The following is a 27,680-nucleotide window of genomic DNA, read 5'->3' on the forward strand; positions in this document are numbered from 1 at the left end:
AACTTTGCTAGCATTACTGTCCAAAGCCACACCAATGCCTCTTGAGTGGACAGATGAATGTCAGAAAGCTTTTGAGCAGTTGAGGCAGGCCCTTTGTTCCGCACCCGTGTTAGGTACACCAGACTATACGAAACTTTTCACATTGTACGTGCATGAGAATGATGGGTGCGCGTTGTCAGTGTTAGTGCAATTACACGGGGATAAGCAGAGACCATGTGCATACTTCTCTGCCATTTTGGACCCTGTAGCGCGAGGGTTGCCCGGGTGTTTTCGAGCGGCAGCAGCAACTGCGGTAGCCATACGACAGAGTGAGGGAATAGTGTTATCACACAAATTGTTGGTGTTAGTTCCTCACGCAGTAGATGCCCTGTTAAACCAAACCAAGACCCAATATCTCATGAGTGCACGGCTAACAGGATACGAGCTGACACTCTTGGCGCCACATATTACATTGAAAAGATGCGCTACTTTGAACCCTGCCACTTTATTGCCCTATCCGGCCGAGGAGGGTCAGGAAGAAAAACATCATGACTGTGTTTTCCTGACCGAGGAACAGACAAAGGGTCGTGTTGACTTACAGGATGTGCCACTTCCAGATGTGGATGGGGAACTGTGGGTTGATGGATCGTGTTTGAGGCTGCCAGACGGCACGACTTCCGCAGCATATGCGATCACGACACTTAAGACAGTGGTAGAAACAGCTAGGATACCACAAAAGTCGGCTCAGGCAGCAGAGCTGATAGCTTTAACAAGAGCCTGCGAATTAAGTGCTGGATTATGTGTGAACATATACACGGACAGCCGGTATGCCTTTGGAGTGGCCCATGACTTCGGGCTACTTTGGAGGGAACGTGGGTTTCTGACATCACACGGAGAGCACATTATGCACGGAGAGCTAGTGCGTGATCTCCTAAATGCATTGCTTGGCCCTAAGAAAGTAGCGATAGTGAAGTGCAGTGCCCATAAAAAGATTACGGATAAAGTGGGTCAAGGGAATGCCTTTGCAGACAGCATAGCCAGACAAACGGCTATGTCCCGAACTAGCTCCCCCATGTATGTGGTACAATCACAGGCTGAGCGATGGAATGATGCTAGAGCAGAAATATTGGATATTCAAAAATCAGCTACTGAATCTGAACTTGCGGCTTGGGCAGCAGACGGGGTACTAGATGATGAGGGTTGTTGGAGAAGTAAAGACATGGAGAAGTGGAAATTGCCTGCGGCTTACTTACAGGCGATGGTCCAGATGACACATGGACTGGCTCATGGCGGAGCTCTGGCAATCACTCGGCTTTTAACACGAGTTTGGGAACATCCCGAGATTGCTAATACTGCAACGAGAGTAGTGCAGACCTGCCTGGTGTGTTTGCAACACAATCCTGGAAAGGGGACCCATACTCCGAAAGGAGGTTTCGTTCCACCTTCGGCACCATTTGAAGTGCTTCAAATGGACTACATCCAACTCGAGCGCTGCAATAACCTGAAGTATGTCCTAGTGGTGGTGTGTGCTTTTAGCAAATGGGTTGAGGCCTACCCCACGAAAGACAATACGGCTTTGACGACAGCTAAGGTGTTGCTTAAGGAATTCTTTCCTCGCTTTGGAGTTTGCAAATTTTTGTGGAGCGATAATGGGCCCCATTTTGTTGGAAAGATTGTGGAATATGTACTGAAGGGGTTAGGGATTCAGCAGAAGTTCCACGCTGTATTCCACCCTCAGTCAGCAGGTTTGGTCGAGCGGTACAATGCTACGTTGAAGCTCAAGCTGGCCAAAATTGTAGCGTCTACATCGTTGAAGTGGCCAGATGCTTTGCCGCTGGCACTGCTTTCTCTTAGATCAGTACCCCACTCACGAACCGGCCTTACGCCTTATGAGGTGGTGTTTGGCCGCCCTATGAATATCTGGGGGGTGCCCAAGCCGCGATTAATACATGATGTACCTTGTGTTATGATGAATGATTATCTGGCACGATTAACAAATGATTTGCTCTCTATTCACCAACAGGTTCGAGAAGCGCTCCCTGATAACTATTGGAGAGGGCCACGATCTTCGTCCTGGGGATTATGTTATGATACGCTCGTTTGAGAGAGCAAGCAGTCTGGAGCCCAGGTGGAAGGGCCCCGAGCAGGTCCTCCTTGCGACCCGCACCGCAGTACGAGTGACCAACAGAAAGCGGTGGGTGCATTCGACACATTGTCGCCGTGTCTCCCCGGACCTGGTGACTCCTGCTGTGTTGACTGATTATAAGGAGATCTTGGAAAAAGAAAAGAGCCCAGCTGTGACGTCGCCCGAAGTTGAGGGAGCCTTCCCGGACCAATCTGCTACTGGAAGAGAGCGTTACAACCTGCGCCCACGATAAGAAGATTTTTGTTTTGTTTTTTTTAATGACTGGTTGGTTACCGCTCCAGGTTTGTGAAACGGAAACCGGGAATTCCAAGGGGGGGGGATCAGTTCTGCCAGAGTAGCGACACCCGTCTTGGCCCGGAGAAGAAAACAACGGCTACCTCGGAGTTCAGCACCGTATTTTTCCTTTTTTAGGTATACACGTACGTGTATCTGAGACTTTGGTGAACAATTTGTGAACAATTTGTGCTATTTGAGACTTTCCACGAACATTCTTGAACTATGGCATCAACGGCATCCCGTGATAAGAAAATATTGGGTGCCTTTTTCTTTGTTTTGACCATTGTGGTGATAGCTGTTATAGCCTGGGTAGTTGAGCTTGTGGTGCCTGTACGTGAACATTTGCTGCCGACTACCCCGGCTCCGTCTGAACATTTTCATTTTACACTGCCCTTTCATGAAGAGCGACATCGCCAAACGTACTTAAATAACAGCTTCATTCAGATTCTTCACCACACACATAACATGACCAATACTTCAAATTGCTGGGTATGTGGGATGTTGCCAGGGCACCAGAAGAGAGGGGGCACTCCACTTATTCCACTCCCGTTTTCGCATAATGGGTCATGCAACGCTTGGTACACCCTCCTCTTTACTATGAGATGGCCAACCAAAGGGGGGGTGCTTTTCCGTTTGAATAAAGTATGTTTCCACGACAAGGATGGGTTTCCCCGGGCTGAGGGCACTCGTTTCGAATGGGAAGAGTACAGGCCTGATAATGTGTCTGCCCCACGTGTATACAGCAACCAGAGGAACATCAATGTCTCTAGTGCCCATGTTATAAATGTCATTGCTACAAAAGCCGATTTATGTATCAGGAATAAGGGTTCGATTGCAGTGGGGAAAAGCGAATGTAATACTACTCTCACGTTTGATAGCCCGAATGGTATTTCATTTGTTGCATCACGAAATACATATTTTATCTGTGGAACGAAGGGCTACCATCAGCTTCCATTGGGGTGGTTGGGCACGTGCTATGTATCGTTTGTGTTACCTCCCGTATTCATTGCCCCTCCGATGTATCACAATGATTATACTTTGTACCATGATTTCGTTCTGAATAGGGTTAAACGAACTGTTGTCCTGGAGGACATTGACCAAACGGACACTGCATTACAACAATATGTGGACTTTAATCTGGGACTATTCTCCTTTGTGGGGGCTGCACTGAACAGCCGGAAAATCAGACGACTGACACGTGTTGTCGAGGCTGTTGCAAATGACACTGCCATTGCCCTGGGGAATATTACCGAGGAACTACAGATTTCCAGGATTGTCACCCTCCAAAATAGAATGGTATTGGATGTTGTTTTGGCTGATCGTGGGGGGGCCTGTAGAATTATCGGAAGCAGCTGTTGTGTATACATTCCGGACAATTCCCCATCTGTGTATGATGCCATCTCCAAACTTCATAAAATTGCAGCTGAGATTCACCCGGACAATGGAACTTGGACACTTTCGGGATGGTTCTGGTCCATGCTTGCAACTTGGGGCTGGAAATTGTTGACGATTCTCTGTATACTTGTAGGAGCCATGTTTTTTATATGCCTATGTATTCAATGTGGCCCAGCTTTATGTTCAATGTGTTTATCAGCTTGTATACCATCAAGACGAGCTCTTGCCCATGACAAAATGATGCTTCACAAGGAGGTAACACAAATAATGTTAATAGACATCGAGGACGAACATCCTGACTATGTTCACTATGAGGTAGATTCAGCTAACCGCTAAAAGGGTCGTCTGTTGTAATTGGCCCGGCCGCATTAGCGATTAGCTGAACCTACACGTTGTCCTCCTTAACTTGGCTATATATGAAAACGCCATTTTTGAATGTTGCAGCGGCCATCTTAGATCATGAGCGGCCTCGTGGCTGGCGTGCCCTTTAGTCCGTTGTCCGTTCCGCTGACCACTTCTATCTGCCCAGCAACAGGCTATTTTTAGTACTGGTCAAGCCGCACATGCGCAGTTCCCACTGACCCGTAAACCTTCTGGAATGTGCACCAAACTGACCAGCAGAGTTGTGCCCCTCCAATGAGCTGGCAGTATTCCGAAACATGACCATATATGTCCTTAAAATGTGTCTTAACTCGTGCCGCCTATCTTTTATTGCCCCAAAACTGTATATAAACGGGGTCACAACGGTGTTCGGTGTGATACCTCTTGCATTACCGAAGTGTGCTGTTTGAGTGTACCACCACCCCATGGGGTCTTAATAAATTTGTTCTTTGCCTTTTACAGTTTCCGTGCCAACAGTTCTTGAGTGTAAGTGGGTTATCTCTGGAGTGTGTAGGCCTTGGGAACCCCGAATTACTTCAATTGGATATCAGAAAAACATAAGGAGGAAGATTTACGTTGGACCATCAACTCAAAAATTGACAAGGACCCTCGAGGGGGTGACATGGAGCTGAAGCTGGGACAGCGGGAGGCACTACTAATAATGAAGTACAATACTGCCCTTACTGGCCTGAACGAGATTTCTGAAATCTTCAGAGCTACTCCTCAAGACAGTATACCTTTGACATTTGTAAGCTGCCTGCCTACTGAACCAGAGGGTGGCAATAGTGAACCTGAGGGTAGAAGGGGTGAACCAGAGAGTGGCAGGGGTGAACCAGAGGGTGGTAGTGGTGAACCAGAGGGTGGCAGTGCTGAACCAGAGGGTGGCAGTGGTGAACCAGAGGGTGACAGTGATGAACCAGAGGGTGACAGTGATGAACCAGAGGGTGGCAGTGGTGAACCAGAGGGTGCTGTGATTAACCAGAGGGTGCTGTGATGAACCAGAGGGTGGCATTGATGTACCAGGGGGTGGCAGTGGTGAACCAGAGGGTGGCATTGATGTACCAGGGGGTGGTAGTGGTGAACCAGAGGGTGGCAGTGGTGAAACAGAGGGTGCTGTGATGAACCAGAGGGTGCTGTGATGAACTAGAGGGTGGCAGTGGTGAACCAGAGGGTGCTGTGATGAACCAGAGGGTGCTGTGATGAACCAGAGGTGGCAGTGGTGAACCAGAGGGTGGCAGTGGTGAACCAGAGGGCGGCAGTGCTGAACCAGAGGGTGGCAGGGGTGAACCAGAGGGTGGCAGTGGTGAACCAGAGGGTGCTGTGCCCATAAACGACTGCATGGATAACTTCGCCATGCAAGCGGCCCGCGAACACGCAAAAAGTCCTGCGAAAACGCAAAAAACCCCATGAACACGCAAAAAAACAAAAATCCGCAAATTCGCACGAATTCGCGGATTTTGCGGATTGCAAATTCGATTTCGCCCGTATTCGCGGAACGCGAATTCAAAAATTTCGCCCATACCTAACATCAATACAATTCGACGAAACCAGCCAGTTAATGGTTACAATGGACGTAGTCTCATTGTATATCCAGATCCCTCAGGACCAAGCTTTGGAGACTTTAACAATTTTCTTGGATCAAAGAGAACAACCTACTAGAGTACCTACACGTTTTTTAGTGAGATTGGGCAAGTTTACGCTGAAAAAAACTATTTTCAGTTCGACACTGACTTCTTTTTCCAAACGAAGGGGGTGGCCATGGGCTGCCCCTTTGCACCGGAATTAGCAGTATTGTTTATGGGGCTCTATGAGACCAAATGTATTTACAACTACAATCCGTTCACTGAATTCATTACTAAGTACATCAGATACATCGATGATGTATTTTTCATCTGGTCGGGGACCCAAGAGACATCAAATGATTTTGTGACATGGCTCAACCAAAGAACCATGGGATGGGATGGGATGGACGGCACAGCCAGCCCAGGCTGCAACTAGAGATAGAGCACATGGTGAAGTTCTTTGAATTAGGTGACCCCATGGTTGGCTTTTTTTTAGCCCAAGTAACACTTTTCAGCCAGCGCATTTGATTCTATATATAGCTAATTCTTGGTTCATACCATTTGCGATGCTGAAGGCAGGCTTTTATTACGAGATGCAATAGCCTGAAGACCCATGTGCATGTTGCCGGGGTCTTGGTTCGAATAATGACCTTATCTGTGACCGTGCCGATGACAAGTGATAATTCAAAGAGGTTGCGCACACACTGTGAGTCTTTTTTAACAAAAACGACGATTACATGTCTGATGCATGCATGCGGATCGGCGTTAAAGTTTGATTGTGCACGTACTTTTCTTTGACTCGCAATAAGTTGCATCAAGCTCAATAGGCGATGTACCTTTAAGAAAATACTCGATCACGTGGCCAGAACGGAGCGTGATATACGTACAAGTCGGCGTTCAACGGCAAACTTCCGGATTTCTTTCGAGAAATGCATCGGGCGTAATCGTAAGTCTAAACAGAGGGTTTTCATGTTTCCCTGCGCCGCCAGTTCCTTAAAATGCTCTTACTTAGTCTGCCCGTTTCTATTTTTAGAACCCCCCAAATTGTCATGTTTTGCATATTGAAGCTAATTTAAAAATAATGTATTTTTAAGAGTTGCACTTGGATTTGGACTATGAAAGGAAAAATGTTACAGTTAGGATTAGGGAAGGGTTTAGTTTAAGGGTTGAAGGTGAGGTTTGGAAGGTAAGAGATGTGGTTAGGGTGAGGCATTACGTTTGAGTTAGAATAGGCTATAGTGTTAGATCAGACTTAGGAGTACAGTTAGGGTTTAAGAGTGAGAACTGGTGTACGGTTAGGATCTGGGCTGGATGTATGGTTCTGGTATTGTTACTGGTTAATGATATAGTATTATGGTTAAGGTTGAAGTACGTGTTGGGGTTAAGTTACAAAAGGGGGTGGTGATGGACGGAGCATCTAAACCAATCAAACACTCACACCCAGTCAACAGATCTGGGATTAATCCATCACCGTTCTTTAGCTCACTCTGCCACCCCATTTCAGACATGGCCATATGCAAATCAGTCTGACCCTGTGCCTCATGGGAACAGTTCAGCCCGAACTGCCAAGCCATGCCTTCCCTGGACCGGAAACAAGCTTCCGAGGACCGTCTTCAGCCCGGCTTGCTTGAATCCAATGGCAAAGTGAGCAAGGGACTTACGTCTGAGCATACAAATTGATACTTTAAGCAGAATGAAAGCCATTCTTTTTCAAAAAACTGTGCCACTGACCTCTGCCAAAGTAACCTATGATCTGCAAGTCGCAAGGACTTCTGCAGAGATACATGCCCTCTTAACTACAAATTGCCCTATACATTTCTCAGAAATGTTAAGTCGTATCTTAAACATGTCTAATACGAGTGGTATTGTACCACTAGACTTAGGACGCTGCCGCTTATTTGAGCATTGGGGACATCTTCTGGGGTCATAGCTAGTGTAGCTCTCACCTGCGGGACCTAGGACTTCTTGGAAACCGCATCGCGGTATTTTGGGTGCCATCTTGGGTGTGGGTAGCCAGGAGGTGCCGAATAACGGACGCCATCTTGGGTGTGGGGCCAGAGATCTGCCTCGCAGGACTCCCGCACTCTGAGGAGGGATTTAAGCAGGAACTCCCTAGTCCAGGTAGACTTTACCTGCTACTGCACGCTTGCGTAAGCTGCTGCTGATTTTTGTTGTTTTATCATTTTAAAACTCACTTCACGCGCACTTGCACCGCGCTGCTCGACTTAGAACGCAGTCGCTTATTTGCGCATTGGGGACATCTTCTGGGGTCATAGCTAGTGTAGCTCTCACCTGCACTATAATTGTACCGCAACTCGCACTTTGCGTGACCTAGGACTTCTTGGAAACCGCATTGTGGTATTTTGGGCGCCATCTTGGGTGTGGGTAGCCAGGAGGTGCTGAATAACGGGCGCCATCTTAGGTGTGGGGCCAGAGATCTGCCTCGCAGGACTCCCGCGCTTAACGGCTATATAAGATGTGCCACTCCCAAGCGCGCAGCGGTGCCGCGCAGCGGGCGCGCCGTAGACGCGCCGGAGGTGCGCCAGAGGTAAGCCCGTTTGCGCCCGTTCGTGCACCGGTCGTGCCCAGTGCCAGTCACGCTGTCCTTTACTCTCACACTCCTATCACCTACTCTAGGACTAAGTTAATTCAGTTACGTCAAAATCCCGAAGCCAGCCAGGCGCTGAACATCAACTCCGCTAAGCCGGAGGCGTTGTCCTGTGGCCTGCTGAATGTCCGCTCTCTTTGTAAACACCATGCTGAAATCACACTCCTTATAGATTCCTACAGGTTGGACGTGCTCTTTCTAACTGAGACGTGGACCCGAGCGGATAGCGATGTAGAACTTGGACTGGCCTGTCCTCCAGGCTACAAAATCTTGCATTGCCCGAGGCTGGGAAATAGAGGTGGAGGAATCGGTCTCATTTTTAAAGACTCCTTGACCTTTTCCCTATTTGAGGTCAAAGCGATCCAAGGGTTCGAACTTACGGGCTTCTTGCTCAAAGGGCACAAAGGTGTTTTGCACTCTGATCTGCTCTGCTACAGACCACCGGGTTCGGCACTATCTAAGATACCAGATCTGGTAGACTTAATTTATGATCTTTCTAACTCCCATACTAGATTACTTATCTTGGGGGACTTCAATCTATGGCCTAATGGGCCGCTAGACACGGCCTTCAGGGAACTGTGCCAGGCATGCAGCAACCTTCAGTTGCAACAGCTGGTACCATCGCAGACCCATTCGAAGGGCCATATCTTAGATCTGGTCTTCTCAGAATGCTCCCGGGTGGTGATTAAGGAAATAGCTTTTCAATGCTGGACGGATCATGCATTAGTTCATTTCTCCCTTTACCTGCCCGTAGAGTCCCTCAATAGGATTGGCCTGGATTCCATCAAGGCCAACAGGCAGTGGTCCAAACTTCTGCATAACCCTAATCTCCCTTCTTTGCTTCCCGGAGGTTTTGAACTGAGGGAGAATGTCGAGACGAGCTATTCTAGCTTGTGCCAGCAGATCACTAACTCGCTGGACGCGCTGGCTCCTTTACGTAAATCTAGAGCCAGGCAAAGGCCTGCCATGCCATGGTATTCGAGCAATCTTCTCCAGTTTAACCACCGGTACAAACAGGCAGAAAGGGCATGGAGGAAGTCCTATTCTGAGGCGGACAAATCCCGATACAAATTAACACTGCTGGAATATAAAGCCCAGATTAAATGTGCCAAAGCTGAATACTTTGAGGCCACACTGACACACGCAACTAACAAATCGCAGGCTTTGTTCAAAATAGTAAACGACCTTTCCAGGCCGGCTTGCGCAGCTAATAACATCCCAGCCTCTCAATCTCTTTGCGACTCACTTGCAAAAGCGTTTGAGGATAAAATCGCGAATATTCTGTGCGGCCTCTCCACTCCAGACACTTCTTGCCTGCAGTCTTTGGACACTCCCGTATTACTTCACACGGTAGCCGAGTTGGAAGAACAGGCAGCTCACCGGCGGTTGGAGAGTTTCTCTCTTCCTCCGTTTGCTGAGTTTTGTGCCCTAGCTTGTGGGGTGTCCTCTGGCTCCCCTCTTGATCCCCTCCCGCACAAATATTGGAAATCCTTTCAGGAGGAACTCTTCCAGCCTTTATATTCCATCTGGCACCAGTCCTTCAGCACTGCCACGGTCCCTGACAGCTGGAAGCTGGCTGTGGTTCTCCCCTCCTAAAGAAATCCACTCTTGACCCCACCTGTCTGTCTAACTATCGGCCAATCTTGTTGCTTCCTTTTCCTGTTAAGATCATGGAGAAGCTTGTGACCCGGTCTCTATGCAGCTTCATGGAAAATAACATCTGTCTAGATGTGGCCCAGTTCGCTTCCGGCCGGTCCACGGTACGGAGTCGGCACTGGTGGTCGTGTTGGACACCCTTCGATCACGGGTCGACAATGGTCGATCAGCCTTTTTAGTGCTGCTCGACATGTCGGCCGCGTTCGACACGGTCAGCCACTCCATTCTTATCAACAGGTTGGTGGAGGCCGGGGTAGCAGGACTCGCACGAGATTGGCTAATCTCCTATCTTCAGAACAGACACCAGGTGGTGGCCTTACCTCCTTTTCGCTCAGGTATTAGGAGAGTGGGACAGGGTGTCCCTCAGGGGTCCGCAATCAACCCCATCCTGTTCAACTTGTATCTTTGCCCCCTGATTACCTTGATCAAGTCCATCGGCATTTCAGTGATCAACTATGCCGACGACACCCAGCTTATTTTCTCCCTTGAAGGAGAAGATGCTGTGTCGACAGAGACCTTCCATCGCTGCATGAATGCTACCGCTGACTGGTTAAAAAATAACTCGCTCCAGTTTAATAGTACTAAGACCGAGGTACTTCATTGCTCATTAGACCGAGTTCTGCGTCCTTTACCATCTGATCTCTGGCCACCCTCCTCCCTGGGTAATGTGGTGGCAGCGGCTTCTGCCCGCAACCTTGGAGTCATGTTTGATTCTAATCTTCAGCTGGACAGCTTTGTGAACAAAACCATCTCTACTTGCATGGTGCTACTCCGCACTTTGCGGAAAATCCTTCACCTGCTCCCAATTCAGGCCAGGCCAGAGGTGGTGCGTGGCATTATCATTAGTAGGATAGATTGCTGCAACGCACTGCTTCTGGGGGCACCTGCTAGCCTGATTAACAAGCTGCAGCGCATTCAAAACATGGCTGCGAAGCTGGCTCTTTCTAGGCCTCGTGCTGCCTCCTCTTCCCTTGCACTTAAGGATCTCCACTGGCTGCCAGTTCAACAGCGAATCCTTTTTAAAGCATCTTGTCTGGTCTTTAAAGCTCTACATGACCAAGGCCCAGTCATGTTACGCAACCTCTTTTCCTGGTATCACACAGCGAGACCTTTGCGTTCTTCATCAGCTTATCTTGCGGTGGTCCCGAGGATCCAAAGGCTACGGATGGGGGGCCGATCCTTTGGATATGTGGCTGCCAAGCTCTGGAATTCTCTCCCCTTGCGCCTGAGAAGCCTGACGGACTTCCTCTTATTCAAGAAAAACGTGAAAACCCATCTTTTTCCCAGAACAGCATAATATACGTGACTATGTAGGTGGTTAGTAGAGTCAAAGCGCCAGGATACCCTCTGGGTGACAGTTTCGCGCTATACAAGTGCATAATACATACATACATATTGTACATATATTTAAGACCATATTTTCTGGACTGTGAGCACCTTTTGAAGCAGTCCTAGTAATATTTCCAAACTTTGTGCACTCTGTGTTTGGCGGATTGCCTCTCATTTTGGGACTCGCTGCAGGAATACTATTTTTGCTTCTATTGCTGCGATATGGCAAGTCATTTCACAAACGACACCTAGTTCTCCATGGAGACAACTCTACTGGTGATGAAGTGTCGTGAGCGCACCGTCCAAATTTTGGGACTACCTCATCTAAGAGAAATAAATACCACATGCTTTCTGTCATTCAGACCAATTTAGCAAGATTGCATCCTACCTGTTCTAGGCTGCCTGCTATGCGGAGAAGAATGCGTCTTAGACGCATGTCTCACACTCCCATCAGTCATGCCAACGGATGTTGATACTTTGCTTGAACCAGTAACGGCCAATGCACTGTGTTGTCCCCAGCGGCTACCGATTCTGATAACGGCATTCATTGAGATCTCACAGATGCAAAATGCTACTACTGTGATTCATGAATTTTTATCTTGTGTTCTGATTAACTTGGACATATTATATTTGTCAATCTGTAACTTGGAAGATGTTTTTCTTTTATAAAACCGAATAAAGTTTGTTGATAATAATCACTAGGGGATTCATTTACAGGGTAGCATGGTATCCCTCACACTAACTCTAGGAGTCACAGTCCACACAATGGACATGCTTTGTTCACCTTCTACTTCCAACCTTACACGAACCCCTAATCACCTGCCCAAACCTCTCCCTGCTGATGCCAATGTGATCCTCAGTAATCCCACAGACCATATTTTTGGCCGCTTTGAAACTGCCCATACAATAAAAATGCTGCAGTTGTAAATACATATCAACTACCATTTGTTGTGTTTGAAACATTTTATTGAATAATAAAACCTAATAAACTTAAGCTGATTATTAAAGCAAAACAAAACATCAGTTGCCATACACATAAGAGACAAAAGTAGTACATAAAAATCAACTACTGTAACACAGCAAAGTTATGTAGAGCACAATTCCTAATTTTGGGCAATCTTTAAAGTTCAACAATAGAAACGTTCATAAAGTTCAAAATCACCTGCCCAAACCTCTCCCTGCTGATGCCAATGTGGTCCTCCGTCATCCCACAGACCATATTTTGGCCGCTTTGAAACTGCCCATACAATAAAAATGCTGCAGTTGTAAATACATATCAACTACCATTTGTTGTGTTTGAAACATTTTATTGAATAATAAAACCTAATACACATAAGCTGATTATGAAAGCGAAACAGAACATCAGTTGCCATACACATAAGAGACAAAAGTAGTACATAAAAATCAACATACTGTAACACAGCAAAGTTATGTAGAGCACAATTCCTAATTTCGGGCAATCTTTAACGTTCAACAATAGAAACATTTATAAAGAACAGGAAAGAAAACAAAGAAGGTGGGATACAGTGATTTCATTAATGTAATGCTTCCTACATATAGAAAAACAAATACTAATTATTTTGCTTAAGCAATAAAGTCCTCACATAAAAAATACTAAGAGAAATATATTGAACAATGAACATTTCATATGTAATTAGAATTCAATTTGAATATTTTAACCTCCTCAGCATTATTTGACTCATGATTACAACCTGATTGCTTTCTGGAAAGGAACCGCCTCATGGAGTTCAACATCACATCTTTTCCAACAATAGGATTCAAATGATAAACTTGAATTTCAATTCAATTTATTTATTTAGGCCACTTTGGAGATCAACAATTTGAAATATATACAAAATCCATACACTTTTGTAAAAATTGTCTCCTAAACTTGAATTCCATCCACTTTTTGATTAAATACTTTCCATTCCAGCAAGCATCACAAGACCACTTGTTGTTATCTTCCCAATTAGTGATAATTTTTTGGCTGGCAATAACAATAAATATGTTTAGAATTTTAACTCCAAAAGCAAAAACATGCCATTTCTGAATAATGGTGCACAATAAAATGTAGGAACAGAAGGGCATGTGTTGGTGTAGCATTCATTAAGGTTTGACCAGGCTTGAAACTAGAATTCCTGATTTTTGGGACATTTAAATGTAATATTTTTGAAAGAGTTCTAACAGACCCAGCATGAGCTCTGCGAAAAATAGAAGATGACTGAATTGTACTTAGAGAAAAGGTGCTGATAAGTAATCTATTAATGTAAAATACAGTGGTCAGGCAAAGCTTGAGGATCTAATCTATTCAGATTTTAACTCCATAGTTTGTTCAATAAATTGACTGAGCATAATACTTGAAGGTCCATCTCTCAGATCAGTTCTATTACAGTTTTAGTTGCAATAACACTAATACAGATCATTGATAAATAGATTTTAAAAGCCATGGGTGGAATTGATCCTTGGTCTAAATCTCGATTAAAGTCTGCAATGGAAACCAGTACAAACAGATCAAATCTAAAATCATTGAATATGTTTATTATAGTGGTTTCGAGTAAACCCAGAAGACACACATTGTTCCTGAAACTCAGAAAATGTATCTAAAGATTATGATTACATCCTATTTTATGTCCAGAGACTGCTTTAGCTGCTTTTCTGTTTAAGTGACAACATTTGCAAATATATTTAACAAAACATTAACGCTGGATGTCAGAAATTCTGTCTTTAAGTATTGTGTAAGAGTTATGTGCGATGGTTTTTATTTGATCTGAAGCAACACTAACACTAAATAGGTACATGCACCGGTTATCATTCAACTAACAATATTAGCAAACTTAATTTGGAGGGAATTGAGAAAAATTGCCTCATGTTTTATTGTTAAAAAAATCTACTGGTTCAGTAATTCACAGAGTTTGCAAATGCTAAACCCCTTTTTGAAATGTACTAAGCCCATTTAACAATTCAGAATTTGGGAGGGGGATGTTAATAGTTTCCCTTCTGAATATTTAATACATTGTTACGGTATGTATTGAGCTTTGAAACCATATGTGGGCTGAAAAACAGTAACAGGAGGTAGTAAGCCAAGGGGAAATTTGTGAATGTGAAAGTAAAATGGGTGTATTAAAAATGCCTTTATTTAAAAGCTATCACAGACAAAGTAGTGTGCTGACTCTACAAGCAACCACTTTTCACCAAATGGATTATTAGTACATGAACCTCAGTATTTCCTATATTGTTGAAATTTCGTACCTAATATTTTTGTAATGCGTAAATATTTGTTCCTGTTAGTTCAGAATTTCAATATTGTCATGAAATGTACCTATTCTTTTTGTCAAACATATTGAAATATCTTTATCCCAATTTTTGGGCATTCTAAAAAGTGTTTTCACTCTCTAACTTGAAGCTTCCTAAGAAAAATACTGACGACAGTTCCTGGTTTCTCCTAGATCATTTAGCTGTCTCACTAAAACAAGCACAATATTGATTTGAGAGAGGTGAATATTGTAGTCATACACACTGGGGTTAGTTTAGAAAAGACCAATTCCTTAATCTTTCGAAATAATACTTGGAAAAGTTTATGTTCAATAATTTCAGATAACTTACTGATAAAGATATCAGATAAAGATCCCCAAACTTCTTATTGTGGTATCAAAAATATGCTAGAATTAACTTTCTAGTTATATTTGCGATGATCAACTTTCTGTCATTTTAACACATTTTGTCAGTGCACAGAGTATTTTCCCTACATAGATCACATTTCATGCAATGGTCTGTGCTTGAACGTACAATGAAGGGGTAAAAATGCATTTCTACCACAATCAAGAAACCCTTGGGTCTCTGAGGATTACTGTTGCAAATGAAGACCTAGCTAAGATGAAATATCCCTTTAAAAGGACGATTTCCCTCTCCCACCATAGTTGGCATGCTTCCTTATTGCGAATCGCCTTGCACCATGAAACAACCCCCTCACTGAGAGGGAGGAGTTCAGGCATATTTTGTTATAGAGAAAGGTATACTAAATACCACAATAATGAGCTCAGGGTAGTGGGGGCAGCAGAGTGAAAGTTAAAACTTGCTAAAGGGTATGTGGTTTCCATTATTTGTACACCCCTGGGCCAGGATTAAAAATAGGACACTGTGGGAGAAATATATATCCACTGTTAAGAGTCAATAAGAGGTCAACATGTTTCAGCCTATTAACCCTCCAAATAGGTGTTTGCGGCATTCTTCAGGACTTAATCAAAAAGTTTTGCCGCTCAATGTACTCAATCAATAACAAGCATTGTCATAGCCAATAGGTCTCGCCTTTGGGACCTTATAAGTGTTTAGCCATGCATATTCAGTAACAATGTGAAATAATTACTATTAAAAAAAGAAGACTATAAACTAACTAAGCTAGACGTGACTTTATAACTGGTTAATCAAACGTTTCTGGAGGTTTAGTATATATAAACAACTCCTTTTTTCTATGGTGTGTCATATAGAGTTGATGCTTTAAATTTTGGTAAGAGTACACAACGTCAAAAAATTCAATACTGCTTTTATATTAATATACCTTTGACACCTTGAAGTGAAAGACAATTCTAAGTGGCATTTGGTTATGAGTAGGCGCTAATGACTATTTCCGGATGACAATGTAATTAGCATTTTATGTATAAGATGTGTTAAAAGTATGGGTAGGGAAAATGGCTATTTTGGCCAAAGGCTGCCCTTTCTATATGCATGCTAGTTTTAATTTGTAAACAGAATCACAATTTGTAATGTGGTACACTGTAATGTTAGATGAATCTTTTTTACCCTTCTGATTAGCAAGGGATGACGATGAACCGTTTTTTCGTCCCTGGTTTTAAATGGATTCAGGTTGGAACAGAAGAGGTGTTAGTTGACTTTACCTCAGAAAATGGTTGTTTCCCGCATGCTGCTTTCATGCGACTTAAATCCCTTCAGTGGAAGAGGCGGCTGCATGCCTGCATATATGGCCAGATCAGTACTTGGCTGTTTCGGTACTCCAGTGGGGCTAGAATAGAAGCTGTTAAGGGCAGGGGCTTAGCTTCCCAATGGTGCAGGGGGTGCAGTGGCACGAGGCCCCAGATGCCTTAAACGCCCACTGAACCCTGATAAAGGCTGTTTGTCACAGTACAAACAGAGGCCTGAGGGGCCCACAGAACAATGATTATTGCTGTTTTCCACAGTCCAAATAAACGGCAGAGGTCACATTTCCTTTGTTGCCTTGGGGCCCAAGACACACTGGCTAGGCCACTGGTTAAGGATGCAGTGGGGAAGAAGTGGCGAGACAGGTGGATTATCTAAACAGCTCGACGATGACTTTATGCCTGGGTATTAAAGTATTCATTACAATTAAAGACTTAAGCAGGAATAGATATAATATAGGAAGGCCTATGTACAAATGCAGCTCGATTAGCGGCTGCCTTTAACTTCTCACTTATCACCTCTCCTAATTTACAGTTTTATATTAGATGAAGACATAAATCGTGACCTATGAATATGTTTATCTATCTTTAGGTTCAAATGACTCATCTTTTCGATATGCAAGTATCAGACAGGTCGGGAACGCCTAATGGCTTTGAACTTGATAAAGCCACATTAATCACTGGTCTTGAAATACAAATGGCAGCATTAGGCACGCAGAGGTGTATTCTACGTAATCTCATTATGTTCAGGGTACGGGAGGGTGTTGAGGGCATAAAGCACTTTGACAAAAACATTTCTGCCACCATAGAAATTCAATCTTCCTTGTCCTACCCTAGTATACAAGTAGTACCACATTCTTTGTATACCTGAATTAAATAGGCACACAAAATAGTACCGTATTTAAAGGCCCAGTTCAGAATTGCATGGAAGGTGCACTGTCTCAGACTACACAACGGTGCAGTTTTCAGTGGGTGCTATCATCCCACACAGGGGGGAGCACACCAGATTATGCTGGAAAAAACATGTGGTGCCCCAACGTAGGCGCAGTTGTAAACCACCAGTCTGCTTGCATAGTAAAGCATCTGGCAGCTATTAAGTGAGGTGGCACGTTTCCCCTGCAGGTGGTTGGGGTCTGTCAACATCCTATCAGGTGGGGGTATACAATCAGTGCGCCTCCTGACTGCTTGTTTGCCTTTTTGCCTGTGTCAATAATACAGTGGAGTCCTTGGAGGAGTAGTCAATTTGTATTCATGAAAGACACTTGTGTTTCTCGGATATATAATCCCCAGATGATGCCTGAACTGTTCCCCAATGGGCTAATTGTACATCGTATTGAATTGTATGTTCTTATGAGGACTGTTAATAATAATAAAAAAGATTTAGTGAGTGTTTATTGCCCTCTATGTCACTCTACCTATAAGTACCTAATACAGCTTGTACAGTGCTTACAGTCATCTGCTCACTTACATTATGCTTATTATGCTTAATAAAAATAGTGCACAATTTAGGCGTTTGTGTCTGCCTACAACGTGGACCTGATACAAATAGCATTACCTACAAGGTGGATGGTACAATTCAACAAGAGTCTAAGATACTCCAGCACAGATGACTTTGCATCAACATTACAGGGCATCAGTCTTGATGGCAAGCCAACTTAAAACTTATCAGTATTGTATACATTATTATCGGAGACTATACTTGCCTCTTGGATACAACTTTACAATGCAATTTTATTAATTTGTGTACAGTTGTGTGTATACAATAAAACAACCTCCCCACCATAATTGATCTGTCTATTCATCTTTTTGGGATCTGGAGTAGCATGCTACTCGCCGAAAAGCACTTCAACACTTCATCAGGGGTAGCAAGCTCTATATAAATGCAAAACCTTCCTTCTTCTATCCCCCCACAATCTTTTTTAACCCAACTAACAGACCAACATGTCCAGCTCTCATATACATTTTATATTTCCCTATACTAATTCACCACTAATCATTTTTGGATGCTGGAGTAGCGTGCTACTCGTCGAAAAAGCGCTTCAAAGTTCGTATGGGGTAGTAAGTGTTATGTAAATCTAAATACATTACAATTACTGTTTACATCGGGCTGCACTAACACGAGGATAGAAGTAGAGTCGGGGATTAGAGTTTATCTGCCCAGAACGAAGCATACTACAGAAAGTGTGTGAACAGTCTATATGTTGTGCGCCTGGCAGAGAAAAACACAGCAGAGGTGGGAAAAAGGTAGGTAATCTGATGGTCAGACCTATGTGGAAAGAGGCAATCACTTTGGGCAGAAAAGAGAGCTTACACGGAGGACTACTTTGTTCGGATGGACAGCAAGAAAGGGAGGTCTGGAAGATAAGCCTGAAGCTCACTCATCCTGCAAGCAGAGGTGATGGCAAGCAAAAAAGCAGTCTTCTAAGGAGGCGAAGAGGACAATCATGTAGGCGCTCAAAGGGAGCACACATAAGATAAGTTAGGACAAGATTCAACTCCCACTAGGGCATTACGAAAGGAGAAGGAGGAAAGAGAAGAGTAATGCACTTCAAAAATCTGTTAACAATAGGATTGTTGGCCATGCTCAAGAGCTCGGGGTACCAGACTTGGGACTGATCGAGTTTGATCTTCTTCAGCAATCTTGGCAGAAGTGGTACAGGAGGCCGCAACTCCACTCGCAACGAAAAGGGTCGCCGAGCTAAAGCCGCCTTGGAAACTCTAACACGCAGAACTGCTGACATTTAGCGTTCTCTTCGGTGGCGAATAGATCTAACCAAGGCTCTCCCCACTACTGAAAGAGACCTAGCACCACCTTCGAGTGAAGATGCCATTTGTGATCCATCATGCACTGGCGGCTGAGTTTGTCCGTCCTGGCGTTCAGTGAACCTGTTAGGTGTTGAACCACCAGAGATATGCCCTGATGTTCCAGCCATGTCCAAAGGCGAAGAGCCTCTTGACATAGGGTCCACAACCCCACCCTGTCCTGTTTGTTGCAGTCCCACATGGCGGTGGTGTTGTCCGTGAACACCTGCACCACTCTTCCTTTGACAGAAAGAAGGAATGCCTTCAGTGCAAGACAAATCGCCCGGAGCTCCAGAGGGGTGATGTGGTGCCTGGACTCCACCAGAGACCAGAGGTCTTTGATCTCCGCCATTCCCACATGGCTGCCCCAACCCAGGAGTAACGCATCCATTACTACTGTGAACTCAGGTTGGGGAAGGGAGAGGGATCTGCTGTTGACCCAATCCTGGTTCCTGAACCACCATTGCAACGGACTTGCAGTCCCCTCTGAAATCTCAAAGTCATCGGAAAGATTCCCCTGGTGCTGCGACCACTGGAACTTCAGGTCCCACTGCAGAGCACGTATATGCCATCTGGCATGATGCACCAGCAGGATGCAGGAGGCCATGAGGCCCAGCAGCCTCTGGGTCATTCTCACAGAACCCCGGGATGGAGGCTGAAACATCGGTATCATATCCTGAGTAGCCTGGACTTGCTGCTAGGGAGGATAGACCCAAAAATGTGCTGTGTCCAGAACCGCTCTGATGAAAAGGAGCATATAGGAGGGAATCAGGTGCGACTTCAGCAGGTTAACTGTGAAACCCAGCAAATGCAGGAAGTCCGTCGTAGTCTGGAGGTGGGAGACGACAGCCTGGGCGAGCTCACCTTCAACAGCCAGTCATCGAGAGAGGGGAAGACTGGAACCCCTGATCTGCGCAGATGAGCTGCGACCCCCGCCATCACTTTCGTGAACACCCGGGGGGGGGGGCTGGTAAGGCCAAAGGGGAGCGTGGAAACTGAAAATGCGTGTGGCCTACCGTGAACCGTAGGTAATGCCGGTGGGCAGGCAAGACGAGGATGTGAAATTAAGTGTCCTGCAAGTCCAACGCTACCATCAAATCTCCAGGGTCGAAGGCAGACAAGACCTGAGCCAAGGTTAACATCTTGAACTTCTCCTTTCGGAGGAAGCGGTTTATGTCCCTGAGGACTGCGATAGGATGCAGGCCTTTGTCCTTCTTCGGTACCAAGAAGTAGTGGGAGTAGCAACCCGACCTACTTCTGGCACAGGGACACATTTGATAGCTCCCTTGGCAAAGAGATCCATAACTTCCTGGAAGAGAAGGGCCAAATGATCCTCCGACATGGGATGAAATCACCACTAACGGCATGACCCTTACGCACTCCGCTGCTTGCGGAACGCCACGTAGACCGCCAGAGTTTTTTTGTCACTTTGCGGAATTCCTCACTGAAGAACTCCACATAGGCTTAATCTTAACATGAAAAAATAGATATCAGTCATATGTTAAGAAACAAGGGTGAGTAGAAACCTTTTGGGTGGAGTAAAATTTAAGATATTATTATTGTGATTTTTAGGGCAATTAGTTGATTTTTGCAAGCACTAACAATTCTCTGTGTAAAGTAAAGACCTTGAGAGTTTTGTAACTTTCAGATACTCAAATTGTGGATTCTGTTGCAAATAAAAATATTTCCAGGCCTGAAATTTCTTTGGAGGTTGCATGCGGGCAGCCTAAGTTATCCTGTAAGAGTTTCTTGATGAATTCTATTGCAACTACAATATGTGCTCTCTCATGTAAAGTCAGGTTGTTAGAAGCTTTTCTGCAACTCAAGATACGCCTTACTTTTCACCTGGTGTGGATGCATTTCTCATGTTTAGTGATATCTCCTTTCTGAGTATAACGTTTCTGGCTTTCCCCTCCTGTATATGGCTTTAGTCCAGTGTGAATTCTCTCATGTGAAATGACATTGTATTCAAGACTAAACCTTATCTGACATTCAGAACACACATAAGGCTTTCTTCCCCGTGTGAGTTCGCTCATGTCAAGTGAGAAGTAATTTGTAACCAAAACATTGCTTGCATTTCGAGCACGCATAAGGTTTTTCCCCAGAGTGGGATCTCTCATGAAGCATAACACTGTCTTTCAGATTCAACCTTTTATGGCATAAGGATTTTCTCTAGTGTGGACTTTCTCATGGTGAGATAGCGTTTTTCTCTGCAGCTTTTCTGGCATTCAGAGCACTCATAAGGTGTTTCATCAGTATGGAGTCGCTTATAGTTAGTGGGGCTGTGCCTATCAAATAGGAATTTCTGGCATTTACAGAAATTGGTAATGTTTTTCCTCTGTGTGCGTCTGCTCATGTAGAGTGAGATTGAGTTTAAAATTGATGCTTTTCTGGCATTCAGAGAACTGAATTATTTTGATGGTGTGTTTTCTTATGGCGCCTGTAACCATCTCTACCTCTGAATCTTTTCTGACATTTAGAGCACTGATAATTTTATTCACCAGTGTGGATTCTTACATGTTCAGTGAGATGAGATTTTTGGCTGAAACATTTTTGGCATTCGGAGCACTGATAAGGTTTTTCCCCAGTGTGGATTCTTATATGCTTAGTGAGACTGCTTTTTTGAATGAAACATATCTGGCATTCAGAGCACTGATAAGGTTTTTCCCCAGTGTGGATTCTTATATGCTCAGTGAGATTGATTTTTTGACTGAAACATTTGTGGCATTCAGAACACTGATAAGGTTTTTCCCCAGTGTGGGTTCTTATATGCTGAGTGAGACTGCTTTTTTCACTGAAGTATTTGTCGCATTCAGTGCACCGATAACGTTTTACCCAAGTGTGGGTCCTTGTATGTTTAGTGAGTCTCATTTTGTCACTGAAACATCTCTGGCATTCAGAGCACTGATAAGGTTTTTCCCCAGTGTGGAATCTCACATGTGCAGTTAGAAGTGATTTAAGTTTAAAATCTTTAGGGCATTCAGAGCACTGATAAGGTTTTTCCCCAGTGTGGTTTATTATATGCAGCGTGAGATGTCTTTTTTCACGGAATAATTTCTGACATTCAGAGCACTGATAAGGTTTTTCCCCAGTGTGGGTTACTATATGCAGCGCGAGATGTCTTTTTTCACTGAAACATTTCTGGCATTCAGAGCACTGATAAGGTTTTTCCCCAGTGTGGGTTCTTATGTGCCGAGTGAGACAGTTTTTTTGACTGAAACATTTCTGGCATTCAGTGCACTGATAACGGTTTTCCCCAGTGTGGATTCTTATGTGCCGTGTGAGACAGCTTTTTTGACTGAAACATTTCTGGCATTCAGTGCACTGATAACGGTTTTCCCCAGTGTGGATTCTTATGTGCCGTGTGAGACTACTTTTTCTACTGAAACATTCCTGGCATTCAGAGCACTGATAAGGATGTTTCACAGAATGGGTTATTGCATGTCGAGAAAGACTTTGTTGGTTACAAAACCTTTCCTGGCATTCAGAACACTGATAAGGTTTTTCCCCAGTGTGGAATCTCACATGTGCAGTTAGAAGTGATTTAAGTTTGAAATGTTTTGGGCATTCAGAGCACTGATAAGGGTTTTTCCCACAGTGGATTCTTGTATGTTCAGTGAGTCTGCGTTTGCAACTGAAACATTTCTGGCATTCCGTGCACTGATATGGTTTCTCTCCAGTGTGGGTTATTATATGCTGAGTGAGACTGTTTTTGTCAATGAAACATTTCTGGCATTCTGTGCACTGATGAGGTTTTTCCCCAGTGTGGGTTCTTGTATGCCGAGTCAGAGTGCTTTGATCACTGAAACATTTCTGGCATTCAGAGCACTGATAATGTTTTTCCTTAGCCTTAGAGTGGTATCTTGTATGCTGAGTGAGACTGCTTTTGTTTTTGAAACATTTCTGGCAATCAGCGCACTGAGAAGGTTTGTCCACAGAGTGGGTTATTGCATGTCGAGATAGGCTCGATTTGTTACAAAACCTTTTCTGGCATTCAGAGCACTGATAAGGGTTTTCGCCAGAGTGGAATCTCATATGTTCAGTGAGTTTAGATTTACGGCAGAAACTTTTTTGGCATTCAGCGCACTGGTAAGGTTTTTCCGCAGAGTGGGTTAATGCATGTTGATATAGAGCCGCTTTGAAACTAAACCTTTTCTGGCATTCAGAGCACTGATAAGGTTTTTCCCCATTGTGGATTCTCATATGCTCAGTGAGATAAGATTTACGCCTGAAACTTTTTTGGCATACTTTGCACGGAGAGTGGTTTTCCCCAGTGTGGATCCTCATATGCTCAGTGAGATAAGATTTACGCCTGAAGATTTTTTGGCATACTTTGCACTGAGAGTGGATTTCCCCAGTGTGCATTCTGTCAAATTCTGTGAGATAAGATTTATGGCTGTGTCTTTTTTGGCACATGTAACTTTTTCCCCCAAATTAGGTTATTTTGCGTTCATTGAGGTGGTTGTGAACACTGAATTTGTTCTCACAGTCCGTGTTTTTATAAGGTGTATACCTAGAGTTAATATCTCTACGATTAGTTTTCTCTTGCTTATATGCCACGGTAAGAGGGAACCCGATTTTAGAGTCAGGCTTGTTTAGATAATGTTCAGCATTTATCTCTAAAAGAAATTGTGTGTAATCTTCTTAACACTTAAATTGAGCAAACTATGTCTGGAAGCAGCCCTGTAACACCTGTCGAAATGTTTCTAGCAGATAATAGTCTTTAGGTTATAGCCTATCCGGCAGCAACTTATTTTGTGACTGAAGATTTTCTCAAATCTTTTTGTATAGGTTCTTAACAATGCAATGATAAGGTGTTAGTCTGATATTTAATAATTAAACTGATAAGTACCTTTTAGCACTGACGTAATGGCAGTAACTGGGGGTTTTAGAATGTGCACAGTACTATTGTGGATCACCAGTTGCAGAACATCAGTTCCTTTTACCCTTTCTTTGTTTGGTGTAAGGTTAAGATTTGTATTTCCGAAGACGAGGATTTATTTACATTACCTTTAGGGCAACTGTGCTCATTTAATCCATTTTTATCTTTAACAGTTTTACATATCATTCACGCACAGCAGGTAATGTTGAGGTGATTTACATAGAATTACAGAACCGTACACAATAAAAAGGAAACAATCTGAGATGGTTATGAACACAATAAAGTGGTGAATTTTTAAGGTTTTCCCAAGAGTGAGCAGAGTGGGTCGTGGTTTTCTACCCAGAGGCAGATAGTCTCAAACTTGCGTAACTGGTTAAAAACGGTTGTTGAACAAAGGTGATTTTCCAATCGTTCGGTTGTTAAAGTGTCAGCTTCGGAGTCTTCTCTCAGCGTCTTTTCTTTGATGGTCTGCAGAAGAAACCTTTTGTTATAACTTTCTTTTATGCAATGGGTGCTTCCTCTCTGGAATTACATTATGTTTTAGATGAACGTTATTCTGTGCACAGATATGGCTTTGCTCTGGGTTAATGAAATACTAAATTAGAGACTTCACTTACAGTATAGTACTTTCCTCAGCTCCCACTTCCTCGCCACAACTAGATTTTGGAAATTGTTTAAAAGTAGAAGGCTGGATGTCCTTCAGTTTTTCAAAATAATCCTTCTTATGGCACTGACTTCAGTTGCCTGGTGCTAAATCGGGCTTTCTTCGTCAGTAATTTCAATCACCTATAGTATTAAAATTAAATAGTTAATACATGACAATTTCCAAAAATATAATTTACAAGCCAAATCAATGCAGAGTTGCAGAATTTTGAAAATGTTGAGCTGTTTTTCAGACAGAGCCGAGTGTAGAATGGTAGCCTGAGAGTGCTTGGATGTAAGAGTGAGGATTTATAGAATTTTCAACATTTTATTAAGCTCACAAAGGATACATGCACCCTATGGACTTGTAACATTGAATCCCAAAGGCAGAAATTAAAGTCATATGCACTTGCACAAAACAGATATTTAAACAAGCATTGGAAATGCAATAGGTCTCGCAGTAGGAAAGTTTGAGCTATAGGTGTTAATTATTTTTTTGTTTTTTATTTATGTGTTGTTTTTTCTAAATAGCTAAATTAATAGCTTTCTTCTTTACAAAGCCAATAGTTATAATTTTTCTAAATGTGACACCTCTAGCATTTGTAAAGCAACATGTTTTGTATTAACGGGACTTATATGTGACTTATATGTATTGATATAAAAAAAATCAATGGCTTTAAAAAACAATAATTAATACGTAAGTAAAATGGATTTTATTTTATATTGCCAATAGCTTAAAGTGTATTAAATATATTTAGTGAAGATGCTGTGGTTGCGCTGAGTGAGGGTGAGTGAGGGTGAGGGTGGGTGAGGGTGAGTGAGGGGTTGAGGGTGAGTGAGGGTGAGGGGTTGAGGGTGAGTGAGGGTGAGTGAGGGTGAGTGAGGGTGAGTGAGGGTGAGGGGTTGAGGGTGAGGGGGTGAGGGGTTGAGGGTGAGTGAGGGTGAGGGGTTGAGGGCGAGTGAGGGTGAGTGAGGGTGAGGGGTTGAGGGTGAGTGAGGGTGAGGGGTTGAGGGTGAGTGAGGGTGAGTGAGGGTGAGTGAGGGTGAGTGAGGGTGGGTGAGGGGGTGAGGGGTTGAGGGTGAGGGGTTGAGGGTGAGTGAGGGTGAGGGTGAGGGGTTGAGGGTGAGTGAGGGTGAGGTGTTGAGGGTGAGTGAGGGTGAGGGTGAGGCGTTGAGGGTGAGTGAGGGTGAGTGAGAGTGAGTGAGGGTGAGGGGTTGAGGGTGAGGGTGAGTGAGAGTGGGGGTGAGTGAGGGTGAGGGGTTGAGGGTGAGTGAGGGTGAGGGGTTGAGGGTGGGTGAGGATGAGTGAGGGTGAGGGTGGGTGAGGGTGAGGGGTTGAGGGTGAGTGAGGGGTTGAGGGTGAGTGAGGGGTTGAGGGTGAGTGAGGGTGAGGGTGAGTGAGGGTGAGTGAGGGTGAGGGGTTGAGGGTGAGGGGTTGAGGGTGAGTGAGGGTGAGTGAGGGTGAGGGGTTGAGGGTGAGTGAGGGTGAGGGGGTGAGTGAGGGTGAGGGGTTGAGGGTGGGTGAGGGTGAGTGAGGGTGAGGGGTTGAGGGTGGGTGAGGGTGAGGGTGAGTGAGGATGAGTGAGGGTGAGGATGAGGGAGGGTGAGGGTGAGTGAGGGTGAGGGTGAGTGAGGGTGAGGGTGAGGGTGAGGGGTTGAGGGTGAGGGGTTGAGGGTGAGTGAGGGTGAGGGGTTGAGGGTGAGTGAGGGTGAGGGTGAGTGAGGGTGAGGGGTTGAGGTTGAGGGTGAGGAGTTGAGGGTGAGGGTGGGTGAGGGGTTGAGGGTGAGTGAGGGTGAGGGGTTGAGGGTGAGTGAGGGTGAGGGTGAGTGAGGGTGAGGGTGAGTGAGGGTGAGGCTGAGGGGGTGAGTGAGAGTGAGGGTGAGGCTGAGGGGTTGAGGGTGCGTGAGGGTGAGTGAGGGGTTGAGGGTGAGGGGTTGAGGGTGAGTGAGGGTGAGGGGTTGAGGGTGAGTGAGGGTGAGGGGTTGAGGGTGAGTGAGGGTGAGTGAGGGTGAGGGTTGAGGGTGAGTGAGGGTGAGTGAGGGTGAGGGGTTGAGGGTGAGGGTGAGTGAGGGTGAGTGAGGGTGAGGGGTTGAGGGTGAGTGAGGGTGAGTGAGGGTGAGGGGTTGAGAGTGAGGGGTTGAGGGTGAGTGAGGGTGAGGGTGAGTGAGGGTGAGGGGTTGAGGGTGAGTGAGGGTGAGGGGTTGAGGGTGAGTGAGGGTGAGTGAGGGTGAGGGTGAGTGAGGGTGAGGGGTTGAGGGTGAGTGAGGGTGAGAGAGTGAGGGTGAGTGAGGGTGAGAGAGTGAGGGTGAGGCTGAGGGGTTGAGGGTGAGTGAGGGTGAGTGAGGGGTTGAGGGTGAGGGGTTGAGGGTGAGGGGTTGAGGGTGAGGGGTTGAGGGTGAGTGAAGGTGAGGGGTTGAGGGTGAGTGAGGGTGAGTGAGGGTGAGGGGTTGAGGGTGAGTGAGGGTGAGTGAGGGTGAGGGGTTGAGGGTGAGTGAGGGTGAGTGAGGGTGAGGGGTTGAGGGTGAGTGAGGGTGAGTGAGGGTGAGGGGTTGAGGGTGAGTGAGAGTGAGGGTGAGGCTGAGGGGTTGAGGGTGAGTGAGGGTGAGTGAGGGTGAGTGAGGGGTTGAGGGTGAGGGGTTGAGGGTGAGTGAGGGTGGGTGAGGGTGAGGGTGAGGGGTTGAGGGAGACTAGAGCAAATCAGTGAAGCAAATGGTTTGGATTTCAACAAAAAAGTAAAATGGAACTAGACTACACTGATGGAATTATGCAGCTAAAAATAAAATGTGAAGAACAGAAAAAATGCAATAAAACATATACAACTTTAGTTTAACATAAGCCATTTACCATACGTTAGCTTAAACGTTAACCCCCGGCGCCTATAAAAACAAATCCAAAAGGTAGGCTTCATTTGGTGCACGTTTGTAGTTATTGACACAAACCGAGTGCGTATTGCATGAATATACCAGATTAAACATCCGAAATAGTCACAACAAGGAATACAATGACATGTTTTAAAATAACAGTTAAGCGACAGGTTTATAAACATCCATGCGCTCAATAAACACGTCTCAGGGCTGTTGGGCGAACCTG

At 44.8% G+C, this 27,680-nt stretch overlaps 2 protein-coding genes across 2 annotated transcripts in view; both read right to left on the reverse strand.

The window, feature by feature from the left end:
• Positions 1-27,680, reverse strand: part of LOC147737284 (uncharacterized) — a 1,685,245-nt gene that overhangs the window by 1,087,876 nt on the left and 569,689 nt on the right. The window lies entirely within an intron of this gene.
• LOC147737295 (uncharacterized) overlaps positions 21,154-27,680 on the reverse strand; it is a 28,832-nt gene continuing 22,305 nt past the window's right edge. The window contains exons 2-3 of the mRNA XM_086924977.1: positions 24,565-24,733; positions 21,154-24,415 (exon numbers count right to left, since the gene is read on the reverse strand). Coding sequence (XP_086781103.1) covers positions 21,559-23,481 — 1,923 coding nt within the window. The 5' untranslated portion in view covers positions 23,482-24,415; positions 24,565-24,733 and the 3' untranslated portion in view covers positions 21,154-21,558. The remainder of the gene's footprint in view (positions 24,416-24,564; positions 24,734-27,680) is intronic.

Source organism: Lissotriton vulgaris, chromosome 1_1 (genome assembly GCF_964263255.1).
Source record: "Lissotriton vulgaris chromosome 1_1, aLisVul1.2, whole genome shotgun sequence".
Taxonomy (NCBI): Eukaryota; Metazoa; Chordata; class Amphibia; order Caudata; family Salamandridae; genus Lissotriton; species Lissotriton vulgaris.